Source organism: Botryllus schlosseri, chromosome 10 (genome assembly GCF_051294905.1).
Source record: "Botryllus schlosseri isolate E-star chromosome 10, Bs_hap1, whole genome shotgun sequence".
Classification (NCBI taxonomy): Eukaryota; Metazoa; Chordata; class Ascidiacea; order Stolidobranchia; family Styelidae; genus Botryllus; species Botryllus schlosseri.
Window position 1 is genome coordinate 4,254,990 of NC_137245.1, and position 13,324 is coordinate 4,268,313.

The 13,324-nt window shown below is 41.0% G+C and overlaps 2 protein-coding genes across 2 annotated transcripts; one reads left to right on the forward strand and one right to left on the reverse strand.

Moving 5' to 3' along the window:
• The first annotated feature begins 2,874 nt into the window (after positions 1 to 2,874).
• On the forward strand, positions 2,875 to 4,678 carry LOC145448918 (uncharacterized). Its single transcript, XM_080327373.1, has 2 exons — positions 2,875 to 3,110; positions 3,307 to 4,678. Exon 2 carries the CDS (start codon positions 3,534 to 3,536, stop codon positions 4,491 to 4,493), a length of 960 nt encoding a protein of 319 aa, XP_080183499.1. The 5' UTR covers positions 2,875 to 3,110; positions 3,307 to 3,533; the 3' UTR covers positions 4,494 to 4,678.
• A 113-nt stretch (positions 4,679 to 4,791) lies between these two features.
• LOC145448703 (uncharacterized) lies at positions 4,792 to 6,932 on the reverse strand. Its single transcript, XM_080327168.1, has 6 exons — positions 6,835 to 6,932; positions 6,570 to 6,690; positions 6,368 to 6,493; positions 6,102 to 6,321; positions 5,704 to 5,966; positions 4,792 to 5,588 (listed from the first exon to the last, which is right to left on the reverse strand). Exons 1-6 carry the CDS (start codon positions 6,930 to 6,932, stop codon positions 4,917 to 4,919), a joined length of 1,500 nt encoding a protein of 499 aa, XP_080183294.1. The 3' UTR covers positions 4,792 to 4,916.
• Positions 6,933 to 13,324: the final 6,392 nt, after the last annotated feature.

Sequence of the window (13,324 nt, forward strand, 5' to 3'; positions counted from 1 at the left end):
AACAATTTTGAATAGCGTCAATCTGCTTGAAAATATATTGTTTATGTTGAGTTAAGAAAGACTTTTGAGCCTGCTTCAAGTCTTCAAAATTCCGGATATCTAGGCATATTTTAGAAATTCCTCTCGGTCCCGGACGCAGATTTTTCAGTGAAATTCCGGACATGTCCGAGAAATTCCGGACGTATGGCAACCCTAGCATAAGATACATAGTAGCCAATTTGTTGCACATCTGAACAAATAAATGTTATATTTTCATCTTTCTTTTTGTATAACAATATTCGGTTAGTTTGTGCGAATGAAATTTATTTTACAAAAAAAGTGCGAATGAAGCTCAAAAAGGTTGAAAAGCACTGCACTAGGACACATTCATTAGCATATTTATATTATATTTATATTTTTTTCTGCTCCCATATATTTGAAGATATTTGGTCATGAGATTAATAGCCTAATTATCAGAAGTATATCCAAATCCTGGATTGAAAATGCAATGCCCAACTTAAAAATGTTTTGATATCAGATCAGTCTCTATTATCAGTCTGTTAAATTCAAAATATTCATAGTAGCTGCAAAATTATAACCTGGTAGCTTTTATGATGGCATCATACATTTGTCCGCCCATATGGTGTCTATATCTTATAATTAATATATATCAAGTATATCAAGTACAACAACAATTCTATTCAAACGGTAATAAAAAATTTGATTATTCTTTTCGTGCCAGGTCAAAATTGATACAAGAGTAAATCACATTTTGATGCTGTGTGTTTACTGTCAGTCTGCTCACTTTCCACAGGACAATTCATTACGGCCAAATAAAGCCTAGTTGGAAAGACATAGAATACCCCTATAAATGCTGCGGCCCGCGGCGTCGTCATAACTGGAAAACTGGCCCGCGAGCACATTTGAGTTTGAGACATCTGGCCTAGTGCAAATAAAGAATATGTACAATGTGTACATTGTACATGTAATTCAAAAGTACTCTCTAATGCAGAATTTGAATTCGAACAGTTCTGCGTAACGTAGTGGTTGAAGGGGACAGAGCTGTTGCTTCGACAAATCCTCCAAGTACTCAACATCATCATCATCCAGACGTTGACGTGTTGCGATGGCAAAGTTGTGGAGGCAGAAGATTGCGACAATAGCTGCGTATGAATTCTCTAGTGCCATGGTTAAAGGTGTATACCGGAGGGAGCGAAATCTCTTCCTCAAAATTCCAAAGCTTTGTTCGATCCTTGATCTGGTCTTCGCATGAGTATAATTGTAATGACGCTCTTTTTCTGTGGTTGGTGCACATACTGGAGTCATAAGATACCGCCGCAATGCACACCCTACCGCCGCAATGCACATCCTCTATCTCACAAAAGCAACCCTTCTTATAATTGGTCCCGAATTATTGAATTTCAAAGATGCGACTATCGTGACAACTTCCAGGCCACCGACAAACAACATTTCTAAGTGACCTACTCGCATCACAGACGGCTTGAACATAATTCAAAAACCAACCTTTGCGATCACGACAAACCTCGGCTTATTCTCCTCCAGGGGAAACTATGGGTGAGTATAATCTATGCAACCAATTACCGATGGAAAGTGACTGATTTTATGGAAATATACCTTCGTTCTATCTAAATTGACAGTGAATTTGCTGAATTGAGATTTCTGTCTCGTAATGCACCTTGAAATCCTGTGTACTACCCGGTTTGGCGGCTTACGCCCACCAAGTCGCCATCTGTACGTTGGAAGTGACCTGTTGCATAGAATCGCAATGTCAGTAGCTGCTGTAATTTTGGCACAGCATGATTGTGCTGGTTCAGTTCTAAATCGCTTTCAATTACTGCTACAATATCCAAGGTTGATTTCATGCAAAATCTAAATCGATCTTGCAACTCCAGATCTGACTATTTTTTGAGTGGATTCTTCAAATCTTCCAGGTAACAGCGTTGCGGTCTACTCTCCTCGCATAATTCATCCAAAAGCTCAATTACGTCCATGTCTGTCAACTACCTATAATATACTTCCCGAGTTGAAAAATTGTTAAATCCAACTGTTATACATGATAGGCTACTACACAGTAAACTTCAAGGCGAGCATCTATGCACAAAAAAATCACAATATTCGGATTTTTGTAGATGTCGCATTTCGTGGTAGCGATGTATGTCAGAATATTGTGCGGTCTGGAGTGATATGTCCGGACCTATCGCTACCGAGCTCGAAACTATATACCTGAAATCTAAAATACATCCACAGGCTCTTTTCGCGGCAATATTTCATATAATCGGTTGTAAGTTGTAAGGAATGTACAATAAACAAAACAGTGCATGCAAATTGTCGCTATAATATTTATGGTTTTAATTTGTATTTTTATAACCCACAATATGATACACAGCAGCATACGATAAGGATTTCATACAACAATAATAACAGTAAAAGAACTGGATTTAAAAAGAAAGCGAGGTATGTACAGTTCAATACATATTGACTGGTTACATGATCAAATTGCACACTAATTCTGTCTCAATTCGAACCGGTATTCAAATTCTGAACAACCCTATGCACAGTGCCACTAAAAAACGAAAAGTAAACAAATTGATGGTATAGCAAAGTCTAGCTACATAAAAACGAATTGTTGTGCAATTCACACAATCCAATATGTACACTTGTACAGTACACTTCATAACAACAGAAAGCAGTTCTCACAGTAAAAGTACTTGGAGCTAGGGTAATCATATAGCCAACATTGTCTCTAATGAGAGGGTAAACCGAAATTGCGGTCACTAGAGGGCGCGCGTGCGACTGGTCCTTTGTTTACGTATCTACGACGACGACGCAGGAAGTGTAGCAGAGGTAGTATTGGAGTGGTAGTGGTAGGTAGTGGAGTAGTTACAGTAGTAGAGTAGTAATAGAGGTAGTAGTGATACCGTGTTGTTCTGTTCCCCGTTGCTCAAATGCCGGCGGTCACCGATTTCCGACTCCCGTAGTCACCAGAAAGAAGTGGATAGTGGCGATACGAAGGCTTGACAGTCGCACCAAAAAACTGTGGCAGCCGGGCCCAAGCGCTCGTGTTTGTAGCGCACATTTTGTGGAGGCCGACTATCGTGACGATGGAAATGGTAAGGATGAAATTTTCTGATTGTCGGTGGGCATCGAATGCTCCAGCCCAGCTGGTACATGTTGCTTTCCGTTATGTAGTACCGGTATATAAGCCAGGAGTTATTGAACAGCTGAATATTTGGTTGAACAAGTCCCTCATTATATCTGTCTCAATACCAGAAATTCATTCATTCATTTTCGTTTCTCTGTTTACAGCTGAGAGGAAATTATTGCGCGACGGTGCAGTGCCTTCTATTTTCCCATTTGGACGGTCTGCAAAGTCGGTCTGCAAAGGAAGGAAAGGAAGAGCAAAGCGCAGGCATCATGATCCATTTGAAGATATTTATCCTGACAACATCCACTCGAATTTAAACCCAGAAATAGGGTTTAGCGAAGAGGTCGTAATCGATAATGATAATGAGGGGTGCAGTAATCAATTGAATATGTCTGTAAACGATGATGGACATGTTGACGAAACGACTCAATGTTGTTTGATGCCATCACATGGATTGAGATTGGACAGCTTGAAAGACAAACCCGAAGCTGTGAAATATTTCACTGGATTTGATCATTACCATCACTTTGATTTTTTTTTTAATGTTCTTGGTCCAGCTGCCCATTACTTAAAAAGTCAATGCAGCCGTCTGTCTCCCCAAGAGCAACTCTATCTCACTCTCATGAAACTTCGCCAGGCAAAAGACGACTTTGAACTTTCACTCATATTCAACATCAGCAAAGTTCGAGTAGGTCAGTTGTTCAACATGTGGGTCAATTTCATGTACCACCAGTTGAAAGAGTTGAACACCTGGCCATCGTATGAGCTGACGCAAGAACACATGCCACAAGATTTTAGCAAGAATTTTCCTTCTACCAGAGTAATATTAGATGCGACCGAAGTTCCCATTGAGAAGCCCTCTAATGTGAACGCACAATCAGCCACATTTTCTTCTTATAAGAACCGCAACACCTTGAAAACCATCATTGGCTGTTCTCCCTCTGGCCTTGTCTCTTATGTGTCCGATACTTATGGTGGTAGGACGACCGATAGACAAATTATGGAGAGATCTGTGCTAATGACAGATAAAAGCAAGCTCCGGCGACGGGACAGCATCATGGCTGATCGTGGATTATTGGTGCAGGATTTATTTGCAAATCGGGATGTCTTTGTAAATACTCCACATTTGCTTGGGGACAAAAACCAATTTGATGAGGAAGTATTAATTCACGACCGCCGAATTGCCTCGAAAAGGATACACATCGAGCGCATCATAGGTCTAAGTAAGACCTTCAAAATTTTAAAGAATGAACTTCAATGGAACAAAGTTGCCATCGGACACAAACTGATTTTTGTGTGCTTCATGATAAGCAACTTCCGTAGGCGTATAGTTGACAAATACGCATAGATTTATAAATATTAGGCTGTGTTTTGTTATGACGGAAGTTTCTTCTACCACTTGATGGTATGTAGCTTATGGTTACATATTTTGCCTTAATTTTTCAGGACTAACCGAGGTGAGCCATTGTGGTATGACTGTGTACTTCCGTATTTTGATACCCGCCTTGCAAAAAAAAATTGAATTTTTGATTCCTTGGTAGTATGAATGCGCGCAAGAAAGTCCAGGCTATATTATATATGATTATGCTCTCCGGGTTGTGCCGATTACGCAGAAGCCCTTACAGTTGTATATGCCAGCCCACTCCTGATCAAGTTGCCACAGTTACTATAGTCATACTGTTTCTAGAGTTGAGGCCTGAGAATTTACTGTATAATGACAGAAACTTTTATACAAGGAACACTTAGCATTGGAAGTAGATGAAATTTGGCACTAATTCAGTGCTGCAGCGTTTGCAGCAATGTATCCCCGATAGTGGTTGAAGTAAGAGTCTCTGAGCTTAGGCAAAAGGTACTCCTTCCAAAATTTGTCATCATACTGCACTTCCTCGATCAATATGCACGGTTTTCCATTACAGGGGGTGTACACAATGAAGTAGCAAGCATCCCTCTTGCTTAGTGCCAGGCCTCCTTGTATCTGACAGTAGTATGGGTGCGATATACGTAGTGCCATTCTCCCATCAGACCTGAACTCGAGGAATGAGAAGTCCTTCCCTGGTGCAATATGGTTTTCACGGGCAGTGTATGGGCATTTAATTTCTATGGTGTGGGTAGACCCCACTAACCCATCTGGAGTAGCCCCAAGGTAGGGAAACGATGGCAATATCCAGAGACCTGACGAGTCTACAGTAACAGACATCTCCTCCTCAAATGCCCGCCTCGCTATTGGCTCATAGGTCTTTCCATGAATAATTGGCTGAACATTGAGTTTTCGGGGATTAAGGATGGTGTTACACAGAGAATGGAGATCACGTCGGGCTGTGAGATGGAAAATGGTGCCGAAGTGACTTGCTGTTAATCGCCATTCTCTGTGACGAAACCACAAACTGCTGTGGCTTTGTTGTCTTGTAGCAGACTGAATTTGTTCGCATTCTTTTTCTGTAATCTGGGAACAAAATAGACAATTTCATTAAAAAGAAACAGTCTACAGTGGTGCAGAGTGATGATGAGGTACAATGGAAGTACGTGGTTACGAACAACTACCACTAGGCCTACTAGGAAAAGAAGCATCCCACCTTTAAAGAATAGTCCACCCAGTACTGTCTCCAGTCAATACCAAAATAATTATGATCATGAGTGGCTTCAAACAAATTTGCTTTTTTGTACATGTGCCGCATCGGAAGGTCTTTGCCAGAAGAAAAGCAGAAACCAATGACTTGATTTCTGACATAATCATTATAGCCAGGCCAGTTTTGAAATTTTGCAGGTCGTGGATCCTCATCGTTCTTTTGGACAAACAGGTCTTGGCATTTAACCGGAGAAGCTGTAAATCCAAGAATTGTTACATTAAGTTTTGATCAAATTATATATATATATATATATAAATAACCTACTCTGAATCTTAGATAATCAACCTGTTTTTGATCATCCTTGTCTTACCTTTAGAAACGAAACTTGCGAGGCCTGTTAAAAGTCTGAAGAGCGTCAGTACAGCCGTTTGCAACCTTAAGTGCGCCTGACTCCTTAAAACATGCAAGCATTAAGAGAATGGCTGCAATATGCATGCACGTACTGTGAAGACCGGCTCCTGCTGGGCATTCACACGCACTATTCTGGATTTCACCACTTGGCAGTAACGCAACTTTCACATTATAGGTGAGCTGAAAAAAAAAACAGACCTAAGTATTCTTGGCCTTTCATTAGTATTCCAACACAATGACTAACATCACTACGCATCGTTGCGCACACCAAGCCCGAGACAAAAAACTTGCGGTTGTTCTCAACGAAGCTGGCCACCACTACTCTTTCACTTTCTAAAAGATTTGCCCCTTTCTCAATGCCTTTTGAGATCTGCACAGCATGATTTGTCTGAAACTAGTCTGTACCGGAAGTATCCGTCGATCAAATCCTTATTCACTGGAGGTACTGAGTGCTGGTGATCCTCACATATTTGGCTAAATCCTTCTTTTGGCCACTCCACAGGGTCTGGTGCTGGCAGGACAATTTGAGGTCCCCGGAAATCTTTGTTTCGGTCATAAGCTTCGAGTCTATGTAACAACAATGGAGTAGCTCATAAATTTGATACGAGACAGACACACAGATGGACAGATGGCCGACTGCCTTGCAATTGTTTATATAAAACCCAGCTTAATTCTAGATGTGCGCATACCGCAGCAACACGCCCTACTTACCTTTCCAATAGTTGACTTTTCCGGCCAGATGTCTTCGCTCCACGTTTTTTCAATTCTTTACGGAGTTCTTGTAAAGTTTTTCCAGCAATTTTACCCATTACTAAATCATACAAGAACTGCGAACGTCGCTCGGGTACTGCTGATGTATAGAGTCACACGCAACTGCAACGCGACTGTTTATATAGCTCAGTGGACTGAAAGGACCAGTAGCTCTCGATTCCACCAAGTGGTGACCGCAGTTTACCCTCTCATTGCCGAATATTTGGATATTTTTTTCCAAAAACTGACAAGCTTATTTGACCGAAATCCCGAATTTCTATCACCAACAAAGCATTATTTGGAAGACCTTTGATATTGCGCATGGATCTTAGTTATCCATAGTTGATCATTTGATCAATTATCATATCTAACGGTATTCTCTCGTTCTTGGATGCGAGGATGATGGCGATGCTGTTGGCCGCCAACCGCGATTGTATACATCTCTATTCTCGTGATGTGCGATCAAAAGATGAGAACGAGTCAACTTTGAAGTCGGTAAATCGACTGTATGTGACTGGAATTAGAACAATATGTTACCTTCAAAATATATTGCCAAATATGTATGTGCGAATTCAGAGCACATGGCCAACTTCAACTGGAAATGCTTATATGGGAATTGGCATAATAAAGATATAAATGCAGTTGTATTGCCGAATAATTGAGCAAATTTAGCTATGATGGGTAAATTGATTATAATTTGTTATAATAATAGATTATTAATCGAAGCGTTAAAGTATAGATAACTAACCTACGGATAGATATAGAACACCCGTCGTCACGCTTGCTTGCTCGGAGGAAAATACTGCTCAACAACCTGAACTCAACGTAATTGCCAATCCCACAGCTGACGACCCGAACGCTCAAATTAAATAAATTTAATATTATTTGAAAGCTACTGTCGCACTGATTCTGAAAATGTACTTTACAGTCTCATCAAGGCAATGGAACCATCGCGAAATAGCCTTCAAAGTCTGAAAATCGGCATTGTTGTAAACAATCGCAGCGACGCACCACAATGGCCATAACAATGCCCCTTGCGTGGTTGCGATTGCTCAGAACAATGCCGATTTTCAGACTTTGCGGTGTATTTCGAGGCGGTTCCATCGTCAGGATCTGATTTTAATGTATATTTTCGGAATCAGTACGACAGTAGCTTTCAGATAAGATCAACTTTATTCAATTTGAGGGCTCGGATCGTCAGCTATGGGATTGGCAATTACGTTGCGTTCAGATTGTTGAGCAGTATTTTCCTCCGAGCAAGCAAGCGTGACGACGGGTGTTGTATATCTATCTATCCGTAGGTTAGTTATCTATAGTTAAAGCCTCAGTCACATTCGCGTAAAATCGTACGCGTGTACGAGTATAGATAACTAACCTACGGATAGATGGGCAACACGTGATTCACGGTCGAGAGACCTGATGCTCGTCAGATTTGTTGTCGCTTCATAGCATGAAGCGGGCAAAGCGGCAGGTTGCCGGCTAGATTGACTGTTAAAATGCAGGTATGTTTGGTGCGGATAGGATATAGGGCAATCAGAACAGGTTATTTAGTGATACAGTAGGCTACATATCCACTGGCGCGGCTATCAAAGCATTAATATCAGGAGTATATTTTAGGAGCCAAAGAAGTCATGATATTCACTCTTATTATTCAGGTTATCAATTGGTTTCAATATTGAATCCAGCTGCATGAGGTTTCCTTGAAATAGTTTGGTTTGTATAATCATAGATAGGTTTTGGTATGTATTGATAAATAAAGAGAAAAGTTACTCGATGTGTCTGCTTTACCTGAACATTATCATGTGACAGACTTGTTGGATATCAACAGGAATATTTTTTTCAGTTACAGTATGTCAAAATTAAGGTTTAGTTTGGCTGACTAGAGCCGACTTATGACCCTTGTAAGTGCAAAACTGGATGTACTTAGATAAAAGAAATGATGAAGTTCTATCCAAAGGAAAAATGGTGCATGGGAAGATCTTGCCATTCAATACAATTCCTTCCCGGATGCTCGAAAGGCATCATCCAAGCAGCTTAAAAAATGTTGGACTAATATGAAGACGAGGTAAGCTTTTTGATGGAAATCTAGGAATGTGCCAGGCCAGTTCTAATGCGTATGCATTTCAGCAGATAGAAAGAAGATATTACAGAGGAACGGGCCCACATGGCGGCAGCTGGAGGCCCTCCAACCAAGGCAGTACCATATATGTCACAGATGATCCATAGCATGATACCAGAACAATTCGAGCCACATCTTCATCAGCATCTTCGGGTACGGTATGCCATAATAACGGACACTTCATGGATAAAAGCACCATATCAAGCAGTGATCCCCACAAATTAGTATAGTCAACGGTATTCGCTGTTGATATGTGAGCATCGCTGACTCTGGTTATGTAGGTTTTGCTGCGTGTTGGGTTACCGCTTAGCTGTAAAACCTCCAAAATCGCTCCATCTAAATAACTGTAAAATCATATGTTCGCAAACCCGAAAGCGAATACTGACCAGAATTAGCAAAGCACAGTGATTGATAGTCGTGAGGACCATAGCCAGTCAATGGTGATCAGTAGGGCTATTTTTTTTTGAAATGTCAAAAAAAGTCAAAATTAGGTCAAAATTGTAGCGTTAGGTCAAAATTTGTCAAAATTGTTTACAAAGTCAAACATTTTTTGACCTCTGCATTTCGTTTGTATCGTAGATTTTGCGCTGTCGGTGAACTTACCATTTGATATTTTACAGCTTGTAGCCTACTTTATAGGCCTACCGTTGTAAACGGACCATCGTCTGCTCATTGTGAATCATAAATGGTCAAATGAAACAAATAGTGACATGGTTTTATGGTCAACGTACCGCAATATCCTAGCTGAAGCAAGACTGCTTGGACATTGCATGGTTCTTATATCAAGAAGCGCAAGCTGAAAAATTGTGATATAGACAACATTGTCAGAATGAAGCAACACGGTTTGTCACCAGCAGTGTGCACACAACTTGAGTGTTGTCAGCCAACAAATGCTGCTGTTGAACGTTCTTTCTCCGTTCTTGGCAAGCTACGTAGTAAGGACAGACACTTTCTACCCGAGAATGTAGGAAAGGATCTTTCGTTGTACTACAAAAAATTTTAATTATTTCCACCAGAATACGTAATGTAACTACTGGAATTCTTCATAGGGCCAGATTTCGTTAAAATACTGGTTTTTCATGTAAAAATCTGTCAGTTTTTGAGCCAAAAACGTTTTTTCAGGCCAATCTACTTTGTAAGGACAGACAGTTCCAACCAGAAATGAAGATAAGTAGTACAATTTTAACATTATATGCGAAAACACCCAATTTGCATACGTGAGGTCACAATTTGGTCAAATTTCAGTTGTTTTAGGTCAAAATTTATATTTTTTAGGTCAAAATCTTCCGTTTTTTAGGTAAAAAAAATTGCATTAGTGATCAGGGTCTAGGACATATCCTCGATGTGGTGTGGTCATCCATATTGTTTATTATTAATGAGCGTTAACTAAAATCTGTGTAAATATATACAGATACATGACTAACATGAGCATAGCTTCATAAGCACACCGTATAGAAGTTATTAGAATTTATACACATTTGCTATGCAATGAGGGCTTTCTATATCATATGTCCCTATTTCAGATGTGACTTTCACGACTGCAACTCCGGTGGTAAAAGAAACGGAAAAGACAGGGTTGCCAAGAAAGAAACCAAAAACAGCTGAAGTTAATAACTTCATATCGGATACCATGTTCTTGGAGCATGAGCTGAAAGTGGAAAAGATTGAATTAGAAATTGACTGCTTGCAACAGCAAAGGCTCATAGTGGAGGAGCAGCGGTCCCTTGCTGATCTGCAGTTGGTACTTGTGACCAAGCACCTGTTGATAGCAGTTGCAAGGCAAAAGCTTGAAGGCTCGCCTTCACCAGATCTAGTAGAAACTAGTCTACCTACTTTATAGAAGCTTTCAATTTAAGATTCATTGCTTCTGCTTGCAGCACCGTGATGTAAACTCTTTTTGTGGCATTCCCATTATTGATAGTTACTATGCCTCTAATTGCAGCACCAAGACATGAATACGTTTCTTTTGCTATGCCCATTTAACTGCATAAGCTTCGACTTGCAACACCGCACCGCGATATTAATGCTTTTTTTGCTATGGCCATGGCCATGTAACTGTGCATTATTGATAGGTAATGTTCCACTTCATTTCTTTCTACGCTGTTCCATTTCGTTCGGTTTTATACAAGTTTCACCGCAGTTTCTTTATTTATGATAACAAATTAAATTGTATTCCTAAAGTGGGTTTCTACGATCCGGCGTCTGAGCTAGGTAGGCCTCTCAGGGATCCTCGTACATCTCTCTACAACTTCTTGCGGGATGACAGGGACATCAGTTTCAGCACCTAAATTTGAAGGGAGTTAAGCGCTTGATATTAAAAAAATCAAGAAATATATTACCTGTGTTTTCTGGCATAGTTGTATAACACTGCTGTTGCGACAACCAAAGCCATTGCTGTGTCGACATTTATCCGTAGACCCAGTGATAAGCAGAGAAACACGCTCTTCCACACTCCAAAAAATCCGTTCTATAGTTATTCTGGAGGATATTTGAACCTTGTTATATCGACGTTCAGCAGCTATTTGTCATAAAATCGTGAGGCCCCATTGGCTGCAACTTGACCTTGTGGGAATTTGATGTATGTTGAGCTTTTATGAGCTATGGCAATACTGTCCAGGTTCATGTTCCAGCTCCCCAGCAACAACTTGAAAGCTTCCTGTGGAGTAACAGTACAAAACAACAAGGAACTTCAACAACGGGGGCAGGGGTAGACCTTTGTTGGATGGGTTGGTAAGGTCACACTGTAGGACGTCCATAAATCCACTAACACCGGCTTTCGTTAAGCCTATTACGATCAGAACAGTTCCTCAGTGAGGTATTCCAAGGGATTATCAAAATCTGTAAGGTACTTCTGTACTTGCTGCAGCCTGTTTCCATCCACTTGCATGTAATATTCTAACATATCTATGTCAATATCCATTTTATCTGAAAGGAATGAAACACGTACCGTATGCCTGTCTGCCGATATGGAATCGGTGCCTCGTGCACACCAAAGATCCTACTAATTGTACACGCGGTGTGATAATGCACACCAAATATATTATACGCTAAACATACCGGGATTCCAACCCTGGAGGGTATCTTTACATTTCAAGACTTGGCGTCTCTGATTACTGGCCTTAGTCCTTTTAAATATACTCCTGATATTAATGCTTTGATAGCCGCGCCAGTGGCTATGTACTGTATCACTAAATAACCTGTTCTGATTGCCCTATATCCTATTCGCACCAAACATACCTGCATTTTTAACAGTCAATCTGGCCGACAACCTGCCGCTTTGCCCGCTTCATGCTATGAAGCGACAACAAATCTAACGAGCATCCGGTCTCTCGACCGTGAATCACGTGTTGCCCATCTATCCGTAGATTAGTTATCTATAGCAGTGCTCTTCAACCGGGGTGGTCGTACACCCTAGGGTGTACCAAAATTTTCTAAGGGTGTACCACTCGGATGGGGTGTACAGGGGTGTACCAGATCCGAATTACAATGAGCCGATGGGTAGCTATCACAAAGGCAGGTTTATGCGTCAGTGCAGGTTGACGCACTGGTTAATTAGCAATATGGCAGTGCTCTCCAACCAGGTGTTTCCTACACCCCACGGTGTACCATAATTTGTAAAGGGTGTACCACTCGGATTGGGTCTACAACAGGGGTGTACCAGATCCACACTATGATGAACGGATGATACGATTACTATAGCTATCACAATAAATACGCCAGTTTATGCTTCTAAACAGATTGACTGGATTTGTAATATCATATAATGTCATAAGCAAATGTTTCTAATCATTTAACCTTTGGTAATGGACTTATTACTTCCTTTTCGAGTAAAGTAGGGTGGAGTTAGCATGTGTTCAGCTTGCGATATCTGTCTGATGATTCTCGAGGAAACCACCGCTACAGCTCCGACATTTTGAATTGGTGCTTCCTGCAGCCAGCTTATGAATAGTGCAGAATAGATGCTTGCGCAGCCAGGGGGTCGGGTTTGCGAACCACTGCATTGGATGGTGGTCCAGTAACCTCGTGCCCTGATTCGTATTTAGAATTCCCTATACGTTTCAGCCTTGCTCAAATGTTCATAGTTATTTCGGCTAGGCAAGGGGTGCTCGACCTGCAGACGTACGGCCTTATTCGGCCGTAATTTTGCGACCCTCTACACATATTTATATTAGCGTGTGTTGGCGGCCGTCATTATGCCACCAATTGTTGCTGGTTCGAGTCTCGGCTCTGCCATGTTTCTACGTGTCGGATCCGACCTCCCTGTTAACGTAGTGTCTTGAAAAGCCTAGAAGTAGAGTGAGCCGAGATCCAAAGTCAGCACCAGAGTCCTGG